Source organism: Polyodon spathula, chromosome 15 (assembly GCF_017654505.1).
Source record: "Polyodon spathula isolate WHYD16114869_AA chromosome 15, ASM1765450v1, whole genome shotgun sequence".
In the NCBI taxonomy this organism is placed as follows: domain Eukaryota; kingdom Metazoa; phylum Chordata; class Actinopteri; order Acipenseriformes; family Polyodontidae; genus Polyodon; species Polyodon spathula.
The window spans coordinates 2968673-2994886 of record NC_054548.1 but is presented as its reverse complement, the minus strand read 5'-3'; the positions used below and the strand labels follow the sequence as shown (position 1 = coordinate 2994886).

General features: G+C 44.4%; 1 protein-coding gene across 2 annotated transcripts; it reads right to left on the bottom strand.

The window, feature by feature from the left end:
* Nucleotides 1-6191: 6191 nt before the first annotated feature.
* On the bottom strand, nt 6192-26000 carry LOC121327886 (calcipressin-1-like). Of its 2 annotated transcripts, none has more exons than XM_041272194.1 (4): nt 25371-26000; nt 8371-8544; nt 7938-8097; nt 6192-7314 (listed from the first exon to the last, which is right to left on the bottom strand). In XM_041272194.1, exons 1-4 carry the CDS (start codon nt 25509-25511, stop codon nt 7145-7147), a joined length of 645 nt encoding a protein of 214 aa, XP_041128128.1. In that variant the 5' UTR covers nt 25512-26000; the 3' UTR covers nt 6192-7144. The 2 variants fall into 2 exon arrangements, with proteins under 2 accessions (XP_041128128.1, XP_041128129.1); XM_041272195.1 differs by lacking the exon at nt 25371-26000 and adding an exon at nt 9127-9608.
* Nucleotides 26001-26214: the final 214 nt, after the last annotated feature.

Below are 26214 nucleotides of genomic sequence, written 5' to 3'. Positions count from 1 at the left end.
TGTCAACAACGCTTCATTATTAAACAAGTTAATCAGGATCTTATCTAATCAGAGGTTTCACTATCGTTAATGAAACTGAGCTGACAGCCCAAGGTCAGCCAAGACTGGGAGCAGGGTGCGCAGTCCGGTCTGAGCCCTCCAGACTGGGAGCAGGGTGCGCAGTCCGGTCTGAGCCCTCCAGACTGGGAGCAGGGTGCGCAGTCCGGTCTGAGCCCTCCAGACTGGGAGCAGGGTGCGCAGTCCGGTCTGAGCCCTCCAGACTGGGAGCAGGGTGCGCAGTCCGGTCTGAGCCCTCCAGACTGGGAGCAGGGTGCGCAGTCCGGTCTGAGCCCTCCAGACTGGGAGCAGGGTGCGCAGTCCGGTCTGTGCCCTCCAGACTGGGAGCAGGGTGTGTAGTCCGATCTGAGCCCTTCAGTGTACAACTCAAGAACCCAAGAACACAACTACCTGGTGCTTCCGGTGCACCTGGAGTGTCTCCACTCTCCACGGATCAGGAACAACACATTTCTAGTGATTATCGTGAGAGAAGCCACGGATCTCCCTACACAAATTCCCTTTCTGTGAATTGTCAGGGATAGCAGTTGGATTCATTCCTGGTTTTACTATGAGCTTGATGAGATGTATTAAGCTGTACTAACACCTGGACTGGGTGAAACTGCTTTGCAACTTATTCCCAGCTCTGATTGCGCTCATCTTCTAGCACTAACACTCATCCCTGGTTGCAGTTTAGGATGAAGAATACATTCAGCAAGGAGCCTGTGTCCTTTAGCAGTGACAGTCCCTCAAAACTCAACAGCACAAGCAGAGAAAAGATAACGAGACCTGAGTGCAGGACGACTCTATTTTTTGTTGTTGTAGAAAGCTGGCTTATCCTTATCCCGTGACGATCTTGTTTTGCATTTTTTCAGTGAAGAGATGAGATCTGTCCACAGCCCTCCATCCTGCATCTTAACACTGACATTGATAACCTGGAGATAACAATACAGCCATTGAGCAGAGTTTACAGCAGGGAGGTTAGCTAAGGAAGTACTGTGTAATCAGGACAGGCCAGTTGCAATGCACGGAGCTTTCACCTTGAAATGTTCTACTGATGGAATGCAGGGAAAGCCAGCACTCCAAAATACATGAATACAGGATAAGGATTGCAGAGAGGCTGCCTTCTCAGCTAATGGGTCTTGTTACAAGCAGTGCTCTAAGGTCTGTGCCTTCTTCAGAGTAGCTACTGTATTAGGAACAGTATCAGCTGGTTTCACAAACCCAGATTAATACTAATCTTGGACCACCTTACCTGAAATAACATCAGTGCTAATCGATTTATGTGAAACCAGCTGTATACTGTATGCTGCCATTTTTATATTGGTTAGGAAGATGCATCCGTTCCCATAATTGCCAACATTTGGAAACTGTTCAGTGGAACGCTTGTCTCTGGGAGGGTCATATGCATCATACACATGGGAGGAGTCATACATAAAAAACACTATTATCATATAATAGACATCTCCCCCCCTACTCAACACGACCCAACCATCATGACAGTAACAGGTTGCAGTTTGGACAGGCAGCTATATCAGTGGAATGACTTTGGGTTCAAACGTGGAGGGGGCAGTTTCTCTATCAATCATTTTTCCATCAGATCTCTGGGATGTCAGGTGTGGGCAGGACCCTAAACCTGGGCAATTCATCATCAAGCCGCTTGTGACAGTTTTCCACAGTCAAGTCTTCTGTGTGCTTTACCAGCACTAACACACTGCTGGCATTGTAGTTGATTCCTATTGCCCAAGTCCAGTTACAGCAGCAAGGACAGAACATCTCCTTCCCACTTGATTAGCACTGCATCGTTAAGAGCTGTGCTGGAGCTCGTGATGTAAACATGAAGCACTCTCGACTCTCCCTCTGTGGTCAATGAGAATGTGTCAGCTCAGCTCACACTGCACAGAAGACACCATGCCCTGCTGAAAGACTTACAATAAGCTCTCCGCACTCACAGCTGTCTGCTCTAGAAGAAGCGCTTTTATTTTTGACTCCCACGTGTCTTTTTTCCAGAGCGAGGCCAGTGACCTCTCACACTCAAGCCTCGTCGTTTTTAATACTCACACTAGGTGCCTGGCTCTTCATAGCGTGAAGTATTACTGTGCTAGAGCAATAACGGCACTGCTTCAGGGCTGCTCTTATGAAAATGGAAAGAAGGGGTTGTTTTTAATTATACAGGTATTAATACTTAATATCTCTATGGATGTACATTAATTTCTATATAGGTATTCTGTAAATAAAAGCTTCTTCAGGGAGGCCCTGGCTCTCTCTCGTGGTCAAAGCTTTTTCAGGGAGGCCCTGGCTCTCTCTCGTGGTCAAAGCTTCTTCAGGGAGGCCCTGGCTCTCTCTCATGGTCAAAGCTTCTTCAGGGATGCCCTGGCGCTCTCTCTCTCTCTCTCTCTCTCTCTCTCAAAGCTTCTTCAGGGATGCCCTGGCTCTCTCTCTCTCATGGTCAAAGCTTCTTCAGGGAGGTCCTGGCTCGCTCTCCCTCATGGTCAAAGCTTCTTCAGTGAGGCCCTGGCGCTCTCTCTCTCTCATGGTCAAAGCTTCTTCAGGGAGGCCCTGGCGCTCTCTCGTGGTCAAAGCTTCTTCAGGGAGGCCCTGGTGCTCTCTCTTTCTCTCTCTCTCTCTCGTGGTCAAAGCTTCTTCAGGGAGGTCCTGGCTCTCTCTCATGGTCAAAGCTTCTTCAGGGAGGCCCTGGTTCTCTCTCTCTCATGGTCAAAGCTTCTTCAGGGAGGCCCTGGTGCTCTCTCTTTCTCTCTCTCTCGTGGTCAAAGCTTCTTCAGGGAGGTCCTGGCTCTCTCTCATGGTCAAAGCTTCTTCAGGGAGGCCCTGGCGCTCTCTTGTGGTCAAAGCTTCTTCAGGGAGGCCCTGGCGCTCTCTCTCTCTCTCTCTCATTGTCAAAGCTTCTTCAGGGAGGTCCTGGCTCTCTCTCATGGTCAAAGCTTCTTCAGGGAGGCCCTGGTTCTCTCTCTCTCATGGTCAAAGCTTCTTCAGGGAGGCCCTGGCGCTCTCTCTCTCTCTCTTTCGTGGTCAAAGCTTCTTCAGGGAGGCCCTGGTTCTCTCTCTTTCATGGTCAAAGCTTCTTCAGTGAGGCCCTGGCGCGCTCTCTCTCTCATGGTCAAAGCTTCTTCAGGGAGGCCCTGGCGCTCTCTCGTGGTCAAAGCTTCTTCAGGGAGGCCCTGGCGCTCTCTCTCTCTCTCTCATGGTCAAAGCTTCTTCAGGGAGGCCCTGGTTCTCTCTCTTTCATGGTCAAAGCTTCTTCAGTGAGGCCCTGGCGCTCTCTCGTGGTCAAAGCTTCTTCAGGGAGGCCCTGGCGCTCTCTCTCTCTCTCTCGTGGTCAAAGCTTCTTCAGGGAGGTCCTGGCTCTCCCTCTCGTGGTCTAAGCTAACACAGCAATAATGTATCCTCAATTTGAAAGCTGTCTTATAAGCAAATACAAATCAAATATACTAGCTGAAACAAACAAGCACAATAAAATATTAAAAAGAAAGTTAGTGAATTACAAGTGCAGAATTGACTGTACATTTCATTCATCAAAAGACTAAGAGACCAGGGACCTAGTTTGGAATAGTAGAGCAGGCTGCAGTAATACAACGGTACACTGCAGCTTCACTGTCCAGTGCACAGGACACACAAACCTGTTGTTACCTCGAATCATAGATGCTCCTCTCATTGACGATGTTAATGCTGTTGGTGGATGAGGTGTTGTTTTTGTAATGTTCTCTATTTCTCATGCTGCTGTGCTGTGTGTGTTTGTAATGTTCTCTATTTCTCATGCTGTGCTCTGTGTTTGTAATGTTCTCTATTTCACATGCTGCTGTGCTGTGTGTTTGTAATGTTCTCTATTTCCCATGCTGCTGTGTGTGTGTGTTTGTAATGTTCTCTATTTCTTGTGTTTGTAATCTTCTCTATTTCTCATGCTGCTGTGTGTGTGTTTGTAATGTTCTCTATTTCTCATGCTGCTGTGTGTCTGTGTTTGTAATGTTCTCTATTTCTCATGCTGCTGTGTGTGTTTGTAATGTTCTCTATTTCTCAAGCTGTGTTTAATGTTCTCTATTTCTCATGCTGTGCTGTTTGTAATGTTCTCTATTTCACATGCTGCTGTGTGTTTGTAATGTTCTCTATTTCCCATGCTGCTGTTTGTAATGTTCTCTATTTCTCATGCTGCTGTGTGTTTGTAATGTTCTCTATTTCTCATGCTGCTGCTGTGTGTGTTTGTAATGTTCTCTATTTCTCATGCTGCTGTGCTGTGTGTTTGTAATGTTCTCTATTTCTCATGCTGCCGTGCTGTGTGTTTAATGTTCTCTATTTCTCATGCTGCTGTGTGTTTGTAATGTTCTCTATTTCTCATGCTGTGTGTGTGTTTGTAATGTTCTCTATTTCTCATGCTGCTGTGCTGTGTGTTTGTAATGTTCTCTATTTCTCATGCTGCTGTGTGTGTTTGTAATGTTCTCTATTTCTCATGCTGCTGTGTGTGTGTGTTTGTAATGTTCTCTATTTCTCATGATGCTGCTGTGTGTGTTTGTAATGTTCTCTATTTCTCATGCTGCTGTGTGTGTGTGTTTGTAATGTTCTCTATTTCTCATGATGCTGCTGTGTGTGTTTGTATTGTTCTCTATTTCTCATGCTGCTGTGTGTGTGTGTTTGTAATGTTCTCTATTTCTCATGATGCTGCTGTGTGTGTTTGTATTGTTCTCTATTTCTCATGCTGCTGTGTGTGTGTGTTTGTAATGTTCTCTATTTCTCATGATGCTGCTGTGTGTGTTTGTAATGTTCTCTATTTCTCATGCTGCTGCTGTGCTGTGTGTTTGTAATGTTCTCTATTTCTCATGCTGCTGTGTGTGTTTGTAATGTTCTCTATTTCTCATGCTGCTGTTTGTAATGTTCTCTATTTCTCAAGCTGTGTTGTAATGTTCTCTATTTCTCATGCTGCTGTGTGTGTGTTTGTAATGTTCTCTATTTCACATGCTGCTGTGTGTTTGTAATGTTCTCTATTTCCCATGCTGCTGTTTGTAATGTTCTCTGTTTCTCATGCTGCTGTGTGTTTGTAATCTTCTCTATTTCTCATGCTGCTATGTGTGTGTGTTTGTAATGTTCTCTATTTCTCATGCTGTGTGTGTTTGTAATGTTCTCTATTTCTCAAGCTGTGTGTTTAATGTTCTCTATTTCTCATGCTGCTGTGTGTTTGTAATCTTCTCTATTTCTCATGCTGCTGTGTGTGTTTGTAATGTTCTCTATTTCTCCTGCTGTGTGTGTTTGTAATGTTCTCCATTTCTCATGATGCTGCTGTGTGTGTTTGTAATGTTCTCTATTTCTCATGCTGCTGCTGTGTGTGTTTGTAGTGTTCTCTATTTCTCATGCTGTGTGTGTTTGTAATGTTCTCTATTTCTCATGCTGCTGTGCTGTGTGTGTTTGTAATGTTCTCTATTTCCCATGCTGCTGTTTGTAATGTTCTCTATTTCTCAAGCTGTGTGTTTAATGTTCTCTTTTTCTCATGCTGCTGTGCTGTGTGTGTTTGTAATGTTCTCTATTTCTCCTGCTGTGTGTGTTTGTAATGTTCTCCATTTCTCATGATGCTGCTGTGTGTGTTTGTAATGTTCTCTATTTCTCCTGCTGTGTGTGTTTGTAATGTTCTCCATTTCTCATGCTGCTGCTGTGTGTGTTTGTAATGTTCTCTATTTCTCATGCTGCTGTGTGTGTTTGTAATGTTCTCCATTTCTCATGATGCTGCTGTGTGTGTTTGTAATGTTCTCTATTTCTCAAGCTGTGTGTTTAATGTTCTCTTTTTCTCATGCTGCTGTGCTGTGTGTGTTTGTAATGTTCTCTATTTCCCATGCTGTTGTGCTTTGTCTGTTTTAATGTTCTTCTATTTGAATGTTGTAAGTTCTCAATGGAAAGGCGAGCTACTGGAAAGTTACTGATAAGGAAACACATCCCTTATTTGGGTTTGATATATGGAGGTTGTTGGTGCCTGTTACTCTTCTGCTGTAATCTCCTGTAGTGACACATCTTATTAGCAGGGTGTGTATGGGTCAAATGGATTAACCATGAAAGCTACAGGAGAATACCAAGCTGTACCGCCTCCCCCTTGCTCTCCATTGATTCAATGAAACAACTCCTAGACTTGCCAAAGACAGAAACAATGCCTGAAGAGAAACAACGGACAACCACCTGAGTGTGTTTATTAAATGGTAAATCATATAAAAATGTTAATAAATGAGCAAACGACAATGTTGATGAACCTGCAATGCAGATATGTAACGTACATTTCTACCAGGATGTGCCTTTGACATTCCAGGCACAAATAACAAACACAAACGCTACAGCTGCATTAAACAATCAAACTTTTTATAGCAACCGCTTTTCAGATTACAGCTTTGAATGCAATTAGTTTTCATGACAGGAAACAAGAGGCTGGACAGACAGGTGCAGATGCAGATACCTGAATGGAGTCTGAAAACCGGTCTGCTGTTACTCCACAGTGTCGTCACAGCAGGGGAATCTGTATGCTGTGCACAACCCAGCCAGAGATACCGAAAAATACAAAACAATGAACAACAAAACACATTCCCTCCCCTTTCATCACTTTCAAGAAGCAACTCGCCTCAAGAAGCAAGAATATGTCTGTCTGTCTGTCTGTCTAACCTTAATGTCAACAATGCCAAAAAATAGGTTGACAAGAAAAACAATGAAGAGTTTAACAAATATAAAAAAAAACGCACGCACGCACGCACACTTAAAACTCCCTACTAACAAAACCCCAAGAGGATTTTAAAAGGAAGCTCTTTCCAGTACAAACACACACACATCCTCAGACTTCTCATTCTGAAGGTCTCCTTTTCTGTGCTGTGGCAGTCATGCAAGAACCACAAAGTCATGCTTCACTTTCTCCTGCATCTTCTTGACCAATCACAGAAAGGAAATAAATACAACAAAGACAGACCCCAATAACAACAATGAGACGGGCCTGTCAGTCCCGGCTCTGGCTGCACTCAAACACCCCAGGAGGAGGGGCTCTCTGCAGCAGAGGTGTGAGGGAAGGCTGGTGATGCCTCCAGACTGGCCACACTGGTCCCTTTAATAAAAGGTGAAGCTGCTGCCCGCTCGGGGCTCAGTGCAGGGGGGGAGTCGTGTACTCGGGTCGGCGTGTCTGGACGATACGAGGCCTCACTCGCCGCTGCTCCTCGTCCTCCCCTCCCGAGCTCTCGTGGTCACTCTCGCACACGTGCACCACGACGCTGGGCGTGGTCGGGGTCCCTGCGTGCAGCTCATACTTATCACCTGCGCAGCCAACAGAAAGCAAAGGGTCACTCTCCACACCTGCTGCTCCGCACTGTTCGTACAGTGACTTCATCCTAATGATTTAAAACAGCAGCCCCCTAAATACTGCAGCACTAAAACCCAACCAGCGATCTGAACAGGAACTCATTATACTATATAATCTATAGAAATCTCAAAACAAATGACATTGAAATCCTTTATGAATCACTGTTCTTTAGGAGTACTGTGTAAGTCACATGTCTACCATGAGACAGCTCGCAGTGTTTTTAAGCAGTCCTTATCTCTGGCTAGGAATTGTGACAGGTTGCCACCACTAGATGGCAGTAGCAGCTAATTGCTGCCTGTTTGCTTCTCCAGGACTGTGTGTTGCTAGATTGTAACAGCGCTGGTGTCTTTTGAACTGGAAGGTTTTCAGTCCTAGCCAAGGATAAAGCCTGCTGTAAAAACATTGGGGGCTGGCTCGCTGTCCAGCAGTAGACATGTGAACAGCGCTATAGATAGAAAGAGCAGGCAGGCAGGCACAGCACCAGAAATGAGTCAAAGTGGAGAAAAGGACAGAGAGATAGAGACAGGTGGAAACAGAGGGTTAGCTGTAGGGACAGTGACTGCGAAGTGACTCTCACCTGGGCCCAGCTTGGCGATGGCACAGAGCAGGTCATAGTTAATCGCCGGGGTGGCGTCCTTCGCCTGCTCCCAGCCCACAGGGGGCGAGGCCGGGGGGGAGATCAGGAACTGCTTGTCTGGTTTGGGGGGCTCCAGTCGGGGGTTCCCGATGTGCAGAGACTGCGGAGAGAAAAAGAAATCTCAGGCACCCTGAACCGATCACATGCTGCAGTCGCACGGCCCTGGCAATGGTGGTGCACTCCCTGAGGTGCATTATGTCTGTAGCAGAGACTGTACTTGCTGTTCTCATTTAAGCGATGGTTCTCTGCTACTGAGAGCAAAGGCTTGGCTAAGCTTCTGAGTGTCCTGCGGATTTAGCTGTGTGTGCCTGGTTTTCTGTGCAGGGCACTGTGCTGAAAGCACCCCCGTGGCAGTGGAAGCAGTGCTGCTCACCTGGGCGAAGTAGAGGCGCATCTCCTTCCCGTTGAAGTCGCTCTTATGCAGAGTCACTCTGGCCTGGGCGGCCGTCACGGCGTCGCTGAAGTTGATTCGCACGCGGCGGAAGCTCTTGAAGAACTGGAAGGTAGCGTTGCGGTCGAAGGAACGGAACAGAGCCTCGAAGCCCACCTGCAGGAGAGAAAGCACGCAACCGGAGTTAAAAACAAAATGTGAATTTCAGATTCTCCATTCGATACAAGCGGCAGAAAAAGCAGCCCAAAACCTAGTTAAAAAGTGATCTGAATGCGCTTCAAAAGAGATAACGCTCCAAGGAAACTGAAGTGAAATCACTGGGCTGGAAATAGCCCTGACACTGAACAACTACAATCAGCCCCACAGATTCTGAATTTACTATTAGAGTTTGAAATGCCTCCGTTTACAGCAACCTGCTGGATGATGAAAGCTCCAGCCAGAATACCTATATTTCAGAAAGGCGAGCGACTCGGATATTTCAGCCCTAAAAGAGGACAGTTCTTTCATGTGTGTGAAAGAGTCTGTATCCACCCCCATCTTGGGCAGGGTCGGAGGGCATGTCTAGGGTCAAACAGCATACGATCGCTTTGTTAAACAGCATACAGCACAAGTCTTTACTATTAGCATGGATTACAGACTTCCAAACTTCCAACCATAAATAAGCCATGGCTGGAATCGCACTACTTTCAGAAGCAGTTGCCACTGACCCCTCTCCCTGCCCTGCCCTGATGCTCTTACCCTGACGTCGGGTCTGTAGAAGACGTCGTGATCTGCCAGGGAGGCAATCAGGAAGAAGCGGCTTCTCTTCAGGGTTTTCAGGTGCATGGTGTCTCTCCAGAGACAGAAGGACTGGAACACCAGCTTCGGGAAGCAGCAGAGACTGGCAAAGGTTGACTTAAACAAACCTCTCACTGCTTCAAACAGCACTGGCAAAACCTAACCTCTTTCTTTACAGGATCCCAACCCGGACAGAGCTCGGACTGAACCCAAACAAGCCTGGCAGTCTGAAATAAAGCAAAGCAGCTTTCTAAGAGACTGTTCAGCCTGGTTCACTGGGCTGCAGAGGAACTCAAATGAAACCACAGCTCAACAGCTTTCATCTATCTCTAAAAATAAAATTAAAAACAGCTCCAAAACCCTTTTAAATCAGGCTTGTCTTCCACAAGCCTCTGTTTGTACAAGAATGTTGACACAGCCTAGCTGGAGGATCTGTCCTCAGGTTCTGTTTCCAGAGGCCAGTTCAGAGCTGCTACGTTTTATAACTCCACCAGCCAGCCCGGCCCCTTTTCCACTGAACAAAGAGGGCCAGCCCTGCCAGGGGGCAGGACAAGCATTTCTCCAATGAACCTTAACCTCCACTCCCTCACTGGCCTCAAGAGAGGCAGAGACAGAAAAGAAAGACCAGCTGGAAAAAGGTGACATCACCTTCCTCACACACACTAATCGCAGCCTTACTCCACTCCTCTCTTTGTTTTTGCTGCTGAGAGTGGAAAAAGTAAATCAGCTGAGGTCTGCAGAGTGACAGCTGCATTATCAACAGCAGAGCAGCATAGTTTCCATGAGTGCTAATTCCATTCATCTCGCTCTGAAGATATATATTGTGTTGGCACGTGTACATCCCGAATACACACAGACCTGTGTAACTATCTCTGTGCAGAGATGACATAGCGTCTAACTGTGCCTAGTGCTAGAGAAGGGCATGGTTCAGCACAGCCTTGAACACTAGGGATATTGATTAACTGTGCAAAGAGGTGTATGTGCACTTACTGTATATATAGGAGGTGCCTGTATGTAGCAGGCACATTTCAGAATACAGTTATAGAAAATGAAAACACATGAGAAAATCACCCACAAGTCTGCTTAAACATTATATATACATTTTATGGACCAAATGGTCAAAAGCAACACACAGATGATAAAAAAGGCTTGCAGCAGGTGTGTTTTTTTTTTTTTTTTTTTTTTTTTTAAATATGGCAAAAGGTGCTGGGAAGTTTATTGTATGGAGACATCAGGTGTGTATTACTGCAGTGCTGCACCCAGAATAACATACAGCACTAACACAGTGTTGTACTGCAGTGCGTTTGTGCACAGGTCATGGCATTGCTGTGGTCACAGTGGTTGCACATACCTTTCCTTTTAGAAGAAGCAGCTCTTGCTGTATCTATTATTTGATGTCAGTCAGGACAATTCAGATAAAGCAGGTGCAACAGAGCTGCTCAGTGCATGCAACGGTATAGAAAACACAATGGTTTCAAATCTGAAATGGAAAAACCATCCCTGTGTGAATGTAAACGTGTGTGTGTGTGTGTGTGTGTGTGTGTGTGTGTGCGTGTGCGTGTCAGTGTGCCTTGATGCAGGGCCATGGCAGCTAAACATGGAAAGTGTGACAGTGCAACAAACACTAAAAGAGCAATGAGACACAGCAAACGGTAACTACAGTGTCCAGTCTGTGGAGTTTTCATGAAGCACAGGACTGACTCCCCCTCTCAGGAATCTAACAGTCAACTGATTAACCACCCCCTCCCCCTCACAAATGCAGCTTTAAAAAAGTAACTGCTGTGCCTGGCTCAGCAGACTTTCCACAGCTGGGATAAACAGCATGCCAAGTTCACTACTACAGGATGACAGAGACAGAGCACACACACACACAGGACACACGCACACGCTCAACCCAACAATACAACAATACAATAATGAAAGTCACAGGGGCTAAAGGAAATACTGCTGCATTGTTCTGTTTGAAATACCAGTTTAAACACTACAGGGACTTGGCCTGTGTCCTCCGACGGTGGGTTTTGTCAGCATTTCCCCCTTGTGGGTACTTTTAAACTAAATTTATATAATATAAATAATAATAAAACAACAAAAACGGACAGGATTACAGTTGAATTTAGCCTGCCAGTTTACTCATGATTCATAGAAATATATACTGATGTATTAATTTTCACTTGAAGAATGTTATTTTATTGATCTTGTCCACATCCATATGACTACAATAGAGTGGGAGGCACTCAAGGTGGGCAGCAATCACAGTTTGGGTTTTATCTTGCAATAAAAGAACAGTACTTAACTTATTGTATGTTTTTAGCATTTACCTAAATTTCCACAATGGAAAAATAAAACACCATCAAAACACAGTCATGCTTCAGATATCTGAGCGAAAGTGGAAATGAAGTCAGCAAAGAGGAACGTGCTGTGTGTGTACACACTACCGTCTCTATTGACGCTCCCCTAACCCAGCTGAGAAGTCTGAGAGTGATGGGGACGAATATAATATTTGTGGGTATACACTGTATAGGAAAGACAGGCAGGACAGAAGAGGAGGGGTAGCGCTATACATAAGAAACAGTCTTGAAGCCCAGGTGTTAAACCTGGACAAAGAAAATAAAGCCGAATCAATATGGGTCAGAATAACGGACAAAAATTCAAAGGGCATAATAATAGGAGCATGGTATAGACCGCCAGATTCAGACGGTGAGCAAAATAATCTGTTATACAATGACATTAGAAATGCGTGTAGCAAAGGAGAAGCCATACTAATGGGGGATTTCCACTTCCCCCATATAAAATGGGAAAACCCGGTGGGTAGCACGAAGGATGAAATTGAAATGGTGGAAATGACATGACTGCTTCCTAACACAATTTGTCAAGGCACTGACTAGAGGGGAGGCATGCCTTGATTTAGTCTTTTCAAATAACGAAGACAGAATAACTAAAACAGAGGTCAGAGAACCACTGGCAAACTCAGACCACAACATGGTCTCATTTGAAGTGTTTTTTAAAACCCCAAAAGTAAACTACGAAGGTATGAAACAGAGACGTAACAGAAGTAGACTGGAGTAAAATAGAGAAAACATCCACAGAAGAAGGATGGTTGTTCTTCAAAAATGTAGTACTAGAGGCACAAAACAATTACATCCCTAAATTGCCAAAATGGTTTAATAGATCAATTAAAAAAAATATTCAGCGAAAAAAGGCACTTTATAGAGCATTAAAAAAGGACCAAAAAGAAAGTACGCAGAAAGAGTACACAGAACTGCAAACGCAAGTCAAAAAGGAAGTTAGAAAGGCCAAGAGAGAAATAGAAATGAACATTGCTAAGGGAGCTAAAACCAATTCCAAAATGTTTTTCCAATATTACAACAGCAAGAGAACATTCAAAGAGGAGATTAAATGTTTAAGAGATACAAATGGCAAAATCGTAGATGAAGAAAAAAAATAGCAAATATATTAAATGATTACTTTTCACAAGTTTTTACAAAGGAAGATACTGACAACATGCCCCACGTCATCCAGTTCCTATCCAGTTTTAAATAACTTTAGCATAACTGAGGCAGAAGTGTTAAAGGGACTAGGAGATCCTCCCAGTAGTACTCAAAGAAATGAAAGAAGTAATTTAGAAACCGCTAACCAAGATCATGCAGCAGTCTCTTGACACAGGGGTGGTACCGACAGACTGGAAAATTGCAAACGTAATACCGATCCACAAAAAGGGAAACAAAACTGAACCAGGTAACTAGACCAGTAAGCCTGACTTCTATTATATGCAAACTTATGGAAACTATAATAAGATTCAAAATGGAAAATTACCTAGATGGTAACAGGGTCCTGGGAGAGAGTCAACATGGTTTTAGGAAAGGGAGATCGTGTCTAACTAACTTGCTTGATTTTTCTGAGGATGCAACATCGATAATGGATAATTGCAAAGCATATGACATGGTTTATTTAGATTTCCAGAAAGCTTTTGACAAAGTCCCGCATAAAAGATTAATTCTCAAACTCAACGCAGTTGGGATTCAAGGAAACGCATGTACATGGATTAGGGAGTGGTTAACATGTAGAAAACAGAAAATACTGATTAGAGGAAAAACCTCAGAATGGAGTGTGGTAACCAGTGGTGTACTACAGGGATCAGTATTAGGTTCTCTGCTATTCCTAATCTACATTAATGATTTAGATTCTGGTATAGTAAGCAAACTTGTTCAATTTGCAGACGACACAAAAATAGGAGGAGTGGCAAACGTTGTAGCAGCAAAAGTCATTCAAAATGATCTGGACAAGATTCAGAACTGGGCAGACACATGGCAAATGACATTTAATAGGGAAAAGTGTAAGGTACTGCACGCAGGAAATAAAAATGTACATTATAAATATCATATTGGAGATACTAAAATTGGAGAAGGAATCTATGAAAAAGACCTAGGAGTTTTTGTTGACTCAGAAATGTCTTCATCTAGACAATGTGGGGAAGCTATAAAAAAGGCCAACAAGATGCTCGGATACATTGTGAAAAGTGTTGAATTTAAATCAAGGGAAGTAATGTTAAAACTGTACAATGCACTAGTAAGACCTCATCTTGAATATTGTGTGCAGTTCTGGTCACCTCGCTATAAAAAAGATATTGCTGCTCTAGAAAGAGTGCAAAGAAGAGCGACCAGAATTATTCCGGGCTTAAAAGGCATATCATATGCAGACAGGCTAAAAGAATTGAATCTGTTCAGTCTTGAACAAAGAAGACTACGTGGTGACCTAATTCAAGCATTCAAAATTCAAAAAGGTATTGACAGTGTCGACCCAAGGGACTTTTTCAGCCTGAAAAAAGAAACAAGGACCAGGGGTCACAAATGGAGATTAGACAAAGGGGCATTCAGAACAGAAAATAGGAGGCACTTTTTTACACAGAGAATTGTGAGGGTCTGGAATCAACTCCCCAGTAATGTTGTTGAAGCTGACACCCTGGGATCCTTCAAGAAGCTGCTTGATGAGATTCTGGGATCAATAAGCTACTAACAACCAAACGAGCAAGATGAGCCGAATGGCCTCCTCTCGTTTGTAAACTTTCTTATGTTCTAAGTCCTGAACATGGTTCACACCCTCATTAACTCAGCTTGTAACCTTGTTCATAAACCGAATCCTACTTATGAGGCTCGCTGTTCCAACAACCACCAGGTCACTCTAACAAACCTTCAGGGATCAGCTGTGCCACTCACACAGTGGAATGTGTGTCTCTTAGAAATGCATCCTGAAAATGTTTCCCCTTATAAAAATGTTTTTGCGAGTGTAGGCTGGGGTTAGGCTTTAGGGAACGATGATGAATGTCAGGTCCTTGCTCTAGACAGAACTACTGCCTCCGTTGTTTAGCAGCTACACTTCAGCTACTTTCCATGCGGTGTGGAGAGAGAGAGGGTACACAGGTGAGCTCTGGTGAAGTGATTGACCTGCCTGGAATGCAGTCCAGTATCTGCAGCAGTGCGCACAGAGACAGAGTGAGTCTCCACAGACTGTGTCCGACTTGCTTTACTTCATCCCAGTCCCAGGGCAGAGAGAGGAGGGCACATCAGAAATACAGACATAGAAAAGCGAACTATATACAAAAATAGAGAAAAAAGAAACGGACTAATAGAACAAATGGTCAACAACAATGAAATAAAATGACACTGGAGAATGTACAGGAGTGTGTGTCAGTTAATATTTTCACATCCAAATCCTTTTCTAATCAGTAGCCCAAACATAGGTAAGGTTTACTGACCTCCGGACTGTACACATGCAGTTAGGAGGAGCAGATTAAAAGTAGCTCTCTTGCTCTTCACAAGCGCATAACACAATCACAATAGAAACTAAGCTGAGCTAACAAACATCCCTGCTAGTGCCTTCATCAGTTTACAGAGCCATGGTGGCCAGTGATTGCAACTTCTTGTCAAAGCGTTCCTCTTTTATTACCTGGTTGCTTGGTTTTCCAATGCTGATGTCCAAGCCCTCGCTGCTGCAGGATGTTTAAAGTTATGAGCGAGGCAGGCCAGCGTTCCTCCTGTGCTCTCTGGCACTCTGTATCAAAGCCTGTCCACAGCAGGCTGGCTCAGGGTCTCCTCACACACAGCCTGCAGCTTCCCCTGGGTCTCCTCACACCCACAGGGCAGGACTGGGCAGGACTGGGCTGCTTTAGCCTCCAGCGTTCACCGGCTGGCAGAAGCTCAAGGGTCATGAAGCTGGCTGCTTGCTGGTCAGGAGCCTTTCTAATTACTTCATGAAGCCAGCTGGTAATCAGCTGTTTAAAATGCAAATGGACAATGGACAGCCACTTGACCTTATAGAAAAGGCCAAACTGCAGGCAGCCTTTCAAAAGCTAATGTCTTATGACTCCCCAGCTGCCTTTAGGAATCATGTACTGAAAACACACAGGCGGTTACTAGTGAAAAGCCACAGGCTATTGGAAAACCCAACTGCCAGCAGCCACACTTCACCGGCCTGCAACACAGAGCAGGAGTGGCAACAGCACCTTCCACACACGGAAAAAGAACCAAGACAGGTAGTGGCAACAGATTCTGTGGTATTAGGAACAACCTTCAGATTCGAAAAACAATGAAGTGTGTAAAAGCGTTACCTGACTTGGAAAAGTTTTTTAATAAAATGTTTATCAGCTTTAAGAGAATTCAAATGTGGGGTAAGGGCTTGTGGTCTCTTTACAAAGGGAGCTGTACAGCACTCTGACAAGGCCCTGACAGAACTGAATGGAAACAAACAAAAAAAAAAAAACCTGTATTAACGTGCTTGAAAAGGACATGAAAAACAGACCTGTCGCTTCCTTCAACTGTGGCTGCAAAATCAAGAGAGCGTGTGCTTGCATTCCATCGCCCTACAGGGGAAGTTGTGCTAACGTGAATATCCTGGACTTCTTATCTGCGAAATACAACCCGCACACCAAACTAGTCTAAACCTTGCACTCTGACATCCTGCCCAGCACACACTACCAACGAGTAGTACTGTACACAGGGGCCTACACTACTTTTGTTAACTTTTCCTTTGTGACCTCAAATTGCAAACTGAAACAGGCAGACACAAATGAAACTGGAAGCCCTGAGAGACTGTAACCAGTGCGACAGGCAGTGGAGAGCCTGAATCAGAGACACATTGCATCCACCGCTGTGCAAAACAAACGTAGAGAGAAATCACAGAAATACTCTGTCAGGCTGGCAGACAAAATCACGTTTCATTGATGAAAGGGTACGAAGAAAAAACAAAAATCTTTTTTGGGGGAAAAGAGGCAGCAGAATTCTCTGCACAGTATAATATTGCAACCTTGGAAGTACAGAGCAGAGGCCTTTCAATACTAGCTCTGTTACTGTATTGTACTACTAATTTTATAGATGTTATATTTACATACTATATTATAATTTATATATATTATATCTATATATCTATCTGTACATTTACTACATTATCTTTGGCAATACCTGTATGACTTGTCATGCCAATAAGATCTATTTGAATTTTCACTACTTGTGTCAGCTAAAACCTCAAATAGGAGTAACATTACACATGCCTGGGACAATGTATCAGCTTAAACAAGCCATCCTAAATAATTCAAACTTTAGAAATAGCTGCAGTGTCAATGTGGAATGAATAAATAAATAAATAAAGACTGTTCAGAATGCTAATTACATGCAAAAGTGTTCTTCCAAGAGGAATATGTACTAACAGATATCTACTTACTGCAGGGGCAAAGGACAAGAGAATCATTCAGCAAATAGAGACATCCACAAACAGAAAAGCACGCAGAAACACAAGGCAGGGACAAACAAACAGAAAAACAAATCCTTTGTGAATGATTCGGTTTATCTGCACTGCGGAGCCAACAGTGAAACAATAGCGTCGCTTGCACGGGTCTGTACCAGTGAAACAATAGCGCCGCTTGCACAGGACTGGTTGATGCAATACATTTATGCACCTCTGATTACAAGCAGCAGGTACCAGCCAGAGCCTGTCCCTCACTGCAGTAAGCATGCACACAGGAACCAGCAGCTCACAGAGCCTGTCCCTCACTGCAGTAAGCATGCACACAGGAACCAGCAGCTCAGAGTCTGTCCCTCACTGCAGTAAGCATGCATACAGGAATCAGCAGCTCACAGAGCCTGTCCCTCACTGTAGTAAGCATGCATACAGGAATCAGCAGCTCACAGAGCCTGTCCCTCACTGTAGTAAGCATGCATACAGGAATCAGCAGCTCTCAGAGCCTGTCCCTCACTGTAGTAAGCATGCATACAGGAATCAGCAGCTCTCAGAGCCTGTCCCTCACTGTAGTAAGCATGTATACAGGAATCAGCAGCTCTCAGAGCCCGTCCCTCACTGTAGTAAGCATGCACACAGGAACCAGCAGCTCACAGAGCCTGTTCAGCTGTTTGGAAGCACATGGTAAAAACTGCCATTAGAATTCACGTGACAGACTTCAGAGCAGGGCTCCTCACTTGGAAGCGAGCACAGCTTGTTTCACGTCTGTGTTTCTCAACTGTTTACACTTCAACTGACAAACGAAACTTTGCAGCACAGGGATGGAAATAACAGTCTTATTACCAGTCAACCCTGTACCAAGACCAGTTCAGTTTGATTAACACAAACCCCGTGGAGTACTAATTTGGCTGGATTCATATAAACCTACATCTATTACATAAACAGCACCAACGCACAAAGTTGAACATGCCTTACTGCAAGTGACCTGGCCCTGGGGCACTACACGGAAGTGTGCCGACGACAGATCTGTTTAGTTTACTGGAGACCCAGGCTTGTCTCCGCGCTGGAATGAAAGGCTCTGTGATTGTCCTTGTGACTGGTGTTGCACAAGGCTGGCTGCTGCATATCCGGCTCAGTGACAGGAACATCAAACTCCCTGCGGAAAGCACACAACATTTCCACTGGCCTTACAGCAAGGAATTTCCACTCAACAACCAGCTGTCCAGTCTCCATTCCATATCCCGGCTTCCAAGGAAAGTTAAAGACGTGAGGAACACTTCAAAGATTAATCAACGTTCTCTGAAACCGGCTGCGCTTTTTCCTACTGTTCCTGGGCGGGGATGGAGTTTATTCAGCATTGTGCCCTGCCCAGTGCTACATCCTCTCTTACAGTACAGGCTTTCTTTTCAGTTGTACAATGTTTCAAATAAATTATATTTATTCAACTAGGACATCAATCTTGAGACCAGCGATGTATGTTTCAGAGTCAGGTCATGACAGTACCACAGGTCAATAAATATTATAAACAAATAAACTTTTATACAATAAACAAATAAACCAGGTATAACTGTGTCTCTCACTGCCTCCCGCCGCTGCCTCAAGACTCCGCTGTTTAGACTGCACTTGTAGATCTCCTGGTCTACCTCTCCTGCTATGCATTGTATTCACCTGCCCTCAGCACCACGTTACTGGATCCTCGGCTGATGCACTATGCTTGCACTACTATTATGTCATTCATTGTAGATTCAATTGCTGTAATCCTAACTTGTTGCATCTTATTTCATACAGTATTTTAAGTATAATTTGTCCTTACTGTAAACCACACTATTTCAATACTGATTTTTGCATTGTAACCCTGGAACACCTGCAAGGTCACCTCTGATAAAGGCGTCTACCAAATAAATCAACAACAACAATAAATTTAAATCAAGGGAAGTAATGTTAAAACTTTACAATGCATTAGCAAGACCTCATCTAGAATACTGTGCTCAGCTCTAGTCGCCTCGCTACAAAAAGGATATTGCTGCTCTAGAAAGAGTGCAAAGAAGAGCGACGAGAATTATTCCTGGTTTAAAAGGCATGTCATATGCAGACAGGCTAGAAGAAATTAATTTATTCAGTCTTGAACAAAGAAGACTACGTGGCGACCTAATTCAAGCATTCAAAATTCTAAAAGGTATTGACAGTGTCGACCCAAGGGACTTTTTCGACCTGAAAAAAGAAACAAGGACCAGGGGTCACAAATGGAGATTAGATAAAAGGGGCACTCAAAACAGAACATTTTTACACAGAGAATTGTGGGTCTAGAACCAACTCTCCAGTAATGTTGTAGAAGCTGACACCCTGGGATCCTTCAAGAAGCTGCCTGAAGAGTTTCTGGGACCAATAAGCTACTAACAACCAAACGAGCAAGATGGGCCACATGTCCTCCTCTCGTTTGTGAGCTTTATGTTCTTAACAACAACAGGTCTCCCAGTTCCCAAGTCCACAGGTTAACCTACTGATCCCAGTTTCAATATGTTCAAATCTCTAACTCAGAACAGTAAACAACACTCAAAATTCCCAGCTCCCACAACCTGTCCTTTTCCAGCCTCTAAGCCCGCCCCCCCCGACCCTCGTATTGCTCATTCGCTGTGGAAAAATCTCTTAATCCTGTGTGTCCCGGAGCGAGCGACATACAGGAAAGACAGAAACAACAAGCTCAACCCAGTCCTCACATTCCTGGTAGCTGGTGGAAAGAAGACACATGTAAATACATTACTGGATGAAGACGGCAGCATTAGTCACTTCCCTCAGGGCAGTGATATCATGAAACATTTATTCTGCCCACTGTCCGGCGCAGCACTTCGTTCCGTAGAGGTTACGTTGCCATGCTTTGGGACTGGACATGACAAAGCATAGCAAGCAGATCAATAGAAATGAACATTGCTGGATCCTCCCAATAGTACTCAAAGAAATGAAAGAAGTTATTTACAAATCGCTAACCAAGATCATGCAACAGTCTCTTGACACAGGGCTTGTACCGACAGACTGGAAAATTGCAAACGTAATACCGACCCACAAAAAGGGAAACAAAACTGAACCAGGTAACTACAGACCAGTAAGCCTGACTTCTATTATATGCAAACTAATGGAAACTATAATATATGGTAACAGGGTCCTGGGAGACAGTCAACATGGTTTTAGGAAAGGGAGATCGTGTCTAACTTGCTCGATTTTTTTGAGGATGCAACATCGATAATGGATAATTGCAAAGCATATGACATGGTTTATTTAGATTTCCAGAAAGCTTTTGACAAAGTCCCGCATAAAAGATTAATTCTCAAACTCAACGCAGTAGAAATTCAAGGAAACACATGTACATGGATTAGGGAGTGGTTAACATGTAGAAAACAGAAAGTACTGATTAGAGGAAAAACCTCAGAATGGAGTGAGGTAACCAGTGGAGTACCACAGGGATCAGTATTAGGTCCTCTGCTATTCCTAATCTACATTAATGATTTAGACTCTGGTATAGTAAGCAAACTTGTTAAATTCGCAGACGACACAAAAATAGGAGGAGTGGCAAACACTGTTGCAGCAGCAAAGGTAATTCAAAATGAACTAGACACGATTCAGAACTGGGCAGGCACATGGCAAATGAAATTTAACAGAGAAAAGTGTAAGGTACTGCATGAAGGAAATAAAAATGTGCATTATAAATATCATATGGGAGATACTGAAATTGGAGAAGGAATCTATGAAAATAACCTAGGAGTTTTTGTTGACTCAGAAATGTCTTCATCTAGACAATGTGGGGAAGCTATAAAAAAGGCCAACAAGATGCTCGGATACATTGTGAAAAGTGTTGAATTTAAATCAAGGGAAGTAATGTTCAAACTGTACAATGCATTAGTAAGACCTCATCTTGAATATTGTGTGCAGTTCTGGTCACCTCGCTACAAAAGGGATATTGCTGCTCTAGAAAGAGTGCAAAGAAGAGCGACCAGAATTATTCTGGGTTTATAAGGCATGTTATATGCAGACAGGCTAAAAGAATTGAATCTATTCAGTCAAACAAAGAAGACTACGTGGCGACCTGATTCAAGCATTCAAAATTCTAAAAGGTATTGACAATGTCGACCCAAGGGATGTTTTCGACCTGAAAAAAGAAACAAGGACCAGGGGTCACAAACGGAGATTAGAAAAAGGGGCATTCAAACAGAAAATAGGAGGCACTTTTTTACACAGAGAATCGCGAGTAAAACTTTCACTTGTAAACTTTGTAAACTTATATCCCCATTGGAACCTGGTGTGGTCTACTCAAGTCACCTGAACAGCAGCTGTTCTAAACACTAGAAGCTTGAAGTAGGAAAGTGCTGAGAATGAGCATGCATTAGTGCATGCAAGTCTGTATGGTACTGGATTCTCTCTGCTCAACTCCAGGGAGCAGGATCCTACCTGCACATGGCGACACAGACCGGCATCGACCTGCACATGACGACACAGATCGGTTGTTACATCCCCAATTCATACGATAGTCGTTGCTACTCCGAAAAACTAAATCAAATGCATTGCAGAATACCGTGTTTCTGTTACCCTGAGCTTCCTGGAGTGTATCCAGCTCACTGCCAAGCCTATTGGACAAACAAGCCTCCCTACTCCAACACAACACTGCTGTGTAAGCAAAAGGAGTGCACTGGAGTCAAATACTGCACACTCCTCCACTGACAGGTACAAGCCAGAAGCAAGGCATGACTTCATTGTGCAACCCAACATTCACAAATGATCCGTTAATGACAGAATACAATTTTCTTCTTTGTTGCTCTCAGGAGCACTAAGCCTTTTGCTTTGCCAGCAGTAACTGTTCAGTATCATTTTCATACCGATAGGGAACCAACTGGGCTTGACGTCAGCGGTATATTCTGGTGCGTTTCTTTCTGACTGCGTTGCACATTGTACAGTAGATCTCTGCAACTCAAACATGGAGCTGCAATGTGAGAAACACATCTGAAATGCTTTTGGAATGTACTGGGTGTTCAAGTTTTCCATTTGAGGTCAATCAATTACAATCACCAGGGAGTTGAATTAAACGTTTCAGCATTTTCCTTTTGAAACTTGCTTAACCATAAATACTGATTTTTTAAAATAGTTTTTTGTAACTATAACCTGTTGGTCCAGAACAGTGCAAAACAAGCACTGGGAGGAGGAGCTCCGACAAGCTTCCAGAACAGTGCAAAACAAGCACTGGGAGGAGGAGCTCCGACGAGCTTCCAGAACAGTGCAAAACAAGCACTGGGAGGAGGAGCTCCGACGAGCTTCCAGAACAGTGCAAAACAAGCACTGGGAGGAGGAGCTCCGACGAGCTTCCAGAACAGTGCAAAACAAGCACTGGGAGGAGGAGCTCCGACGAGCTTCCAGAACAGTGCAAAACAAGCACTGGGAGGAGGAGCTCCGACGAGCTTCCAGAACAGTGCAAAACAAGCACTGGGAGGAGGAGCTCCGACGAGCTTCCAGAACACTGCAAAACAAGCACTGCGAGGAGGAGCTCCGACGAGCTTCCAGAACACTGCAAAACAAGCACTGCGAGGAGGAGCTCCGACGAGCTTCCAGAACAGTGCAAAACAAGCACTGCGAGGAGGAGCTCCGACGAGCTTCCAGAACAGTGCAAAACAAGCACTGGGAGGAGGAGCTCCGACGAGCTTCCAGAACACTAAAACAAGCACTGGGAGGAGGAGCTCCGACGAGCTTCCAGAACAGTGCAAAACAAGCACTGGGAGGAGGAGCTCCGACGAGCTTCCAGAACACTAAAACAAGCACTGCGAGGAGGAGCTCCGACGAGCTTCCAGAACAGTGCAAAACAAGCACTGGGAGGAGGAGCTCCGACAAGCTTCCAGAACAGTGCAAAACAAGCACTGGGAGGAGGAGCTCCGACGAGCTTCCAGAACAGTGCAAAACAAGCACTGGGAGGAGGAGCTCCGACAAGCTTCCAGAACACTAAAACAAGCACTGCGAGGAGGAGCTCCGACGAGCTTCCAGAACAGTGCAAAACAAGCACTGCGAGGAGGAGCTCCGACGAGCTTCCAGAACACTGCAAAACAAGCACTGCGAGGAGGAGCTCCGACGAGCTTCCAGAACACTGCAAAACAAGCACTGGGAGGAGGAGCTCCGACGAGCTTCCAGAACAGTGCAAAACAAGCACTGCGAGGAGGAGCTCCGACGAGCTTCCAGAACAGTGCAAAACAAGCACTGGGAGGAGGAGCTCCGACGAGCTTCCAGAACAGTGCAAAACAAGCACTGAGAGGAGGAGCTCCGACGAGCTTCCAGAACAGTGCAAAACAAGCACTGCGAGGAGGAGCTCCGACGAGCTTCCAGAACAGTGCAAAACAAGCACTGGGAGGAGGAGCTCCGACGAGCTTCCAGAACAGTGCAAAACAAGCACTGCGAGGAGGAGCTCCGACGAGCTTCCAGAACACTGCAAAACAAGCACTGCGAGGAGGAGCTCCGACGAGCTTCCAGAACACTGCAAAACAAGCACTGCGAGGAGGAGCTCCGACAAGCTTCCAGAACAGTGCAAAACAAGCACTGGGAGGAGGAGCTCCGACGAGCTTCCAGAACAGTGCAAAACAAGCACTGCGAGGAGGAGCTCCGACAAGCTTCCAGAACAGTGCAAAACAAGCACTGGGAGGAGGAGCTCCGACGAGCTTCCAGAACAGTGCAAAACAAGCACTGCGAGGAGGAGCTCCGACAAGCTTCCAGAACAGTGCAAAACAAGCACTGGGAGGAGGAGCTCCGACGAGCTTCCAGAACAGTGCAAAACAAGCACTGGGAGGAGGAGCTCCGACGAGCTTCCAGAACAGTGCAAAACAAGCACTGCGAGGAGGAGCGAGGAGGAGCTTCCAGAACACTGATTTTTTTTTTTTTTTTTTTACCGAAATGGTCATTATAACAGATTAATATAAATCTCTGTACTAAAACTATGCAAAGATAGAATTAATTTTGTTTACCCCCCTCAGGAAAAAAATGACAAACTTGACAAAGGAATTGCCTTAGCGTGACAAGTGGGTGGAACAAGCATGCAAAAGCATTTCACAACTTACAATAACCAGGATATTACTCACTGGAACAACACAATCTTTTGTAATGCCCTCCACTACCTCATAGGAAAAATATACACTGAATTTCAAAGCAAATTAGAGCTTGGAAATAATGTGCCAGTAAATTGAGTTTTTGGACTATGATGTGTAATGTTTTGTTAAACAATGACTGGAACCCTGCATGTCAGTGAACACCCCCGGTGTAAACAACTTGTTGAAACGTTAGATTTAAGGGTTTCTTATATATATATTAGTACCAGTCAAAAGTTTGAGTACACTTGCTGGAAACTAGGTTTTTTTCATAATTGACAATGTTTTACATAATATACGTTTCTGTAAATACTTGAAAATGAAAACTCGAGTTACAATATACAAAATATAAGGAGTATCAAAGCAATATTCAAGTTAAAAATTGTCTCAATCTTGGATTCCTCAAAATAGCCACCCTTTGCTTTAATAACAGCCTCACAAACACGAGGCATTTGGTTAACAAGTTTCAGCAGGAAATCACCCAACATGTCTTCCCAGCTCTTCTGCAGCAATTCCCAGAGATGTAGGGCGCTTGTGGGTAGCTTTGCTTTGACTCTTCTGTCCAGTTCGTCCCATACAAGTTCTATGGGATTAACTTCTCCACCACACCCCTCGCCTGAAACTCTGAAAACAAGGGCTTGCGTTCATCACACACACTAGGTTTGCCCCTTTTGTTTTCTCAATGGAACTGGATTAAAAAGGGTTTTCTACCCGCTGTACTTTTATCCCTGATGCAAAACAGGAGTGAACGATAACCTTTCCTTTGTGCTTACACAAGTCCTTCACATTTTGGATTTCAAAATAAATACATACATAAAACGAAAAAGGCTTGTTTGCCCAAGAGCCAGCTTCACAAAGTGTCGGTATGTAACAGAGCTTTGTCAAGGGAAAGTGTGTTTGAAAACAAACTGCGGAGGCACTTATAGGCTTTTGATGCCTTAATATTGCCTCTAATCTTACCTGCAACTTAGATTTGTTTTCTTCTTTTAGAGTAAATCACTTCGGTCTGTGTATTCAATTTTACTAAAGTCTCCTGGACCATGACTATGACAACAGTAACATTATTTTACAAGCAGAACTAGACTACTTCTGCGGGCGTGGTGATGTACAGTTCAACCGGTTTGGAAAGTGGAATGACCGAGAACAAGTAAAACATTCATTTTTAAAAAAGGTAACCTGGGGAAGTACATCAATAAATGTGCCCGATATTTGTGATGGTTGGTTTTTTTAGCCTCTCTGCCCTTTCAGTCTAGCCGTCTCCACCCATCCAATGTTTTTCCACACTGCGTTAAACTATATTTTGCAGTTGCATTTACAGTATACTTATAATAACACAGGCAACATCTTGCCAATGCAGAGTCTGAATCGTACCTTGCACTGACGGTCAGTGAAGACATTCTCGTCCACTTTGCACGCAATCAGGGCGTTCGGCAGATCGGTAAAATGCACATCAACCATCTTCGAATCGCCGGCTCCTTCCTTCTCCTGTCGCTCTTGTTCTTCTTGTTGCATGCAAGAGTTATTGAAGGCTTTCCGCCGCTGTGGTGTCAACAACACTGAGTCTATGCGTACTAGGATTCCCAGCAAACCAATCTGTTTTTCGGCGTTTGTTCTTTCTGGCCCCGTCTTCGTCTTCTGCTATCGATTTACTGCATCGAGGAAAGGGAGCTGTTGTTGCTACTGCCGCAGATCAAAGGCTTGTCCTTTTCTCGGTGGTCGTGTGTCTGTGGCGACTGTTTTTAACAAGCGAGGCCGCGACGGAGAGACGAAGCAGCTGCACGGTACCCGTCGCACTACAAAGACGCTTCCGGATCCCTGCCGCCCCTTCCTCTTGCCCTTATACTACAGACGGCACTGTTTCACACACCGGGGAGCAGCTGCTGCTAGTTCCGGCTGCTGTTCATAACTCGCCGCATAACGAGCCCATCTCCAGCTCTTCAAACCCAGAATGGCCTTCTTTAAACTCACTGCATGCACTCAGACTGAGATGCATAGGGACTGCTTGTTAATTACCGACCCAACTGAGAAAGGTCAACAGTGTTGAATCTAGAGGCGGTAACAAATGTCAAGGGGTGGCGAAGGACGAAGAGGGGTTTGTCTCGATGTGTTCCCTGGGCGCTTGCAGTGTTGTTTTGCAATGATTTAAAAAAAAAAAAAAAAAAAAAAAAAAAAAAAGCATTTTGTATAGCCTTTAATTGAACTTGTGATGAAAGGC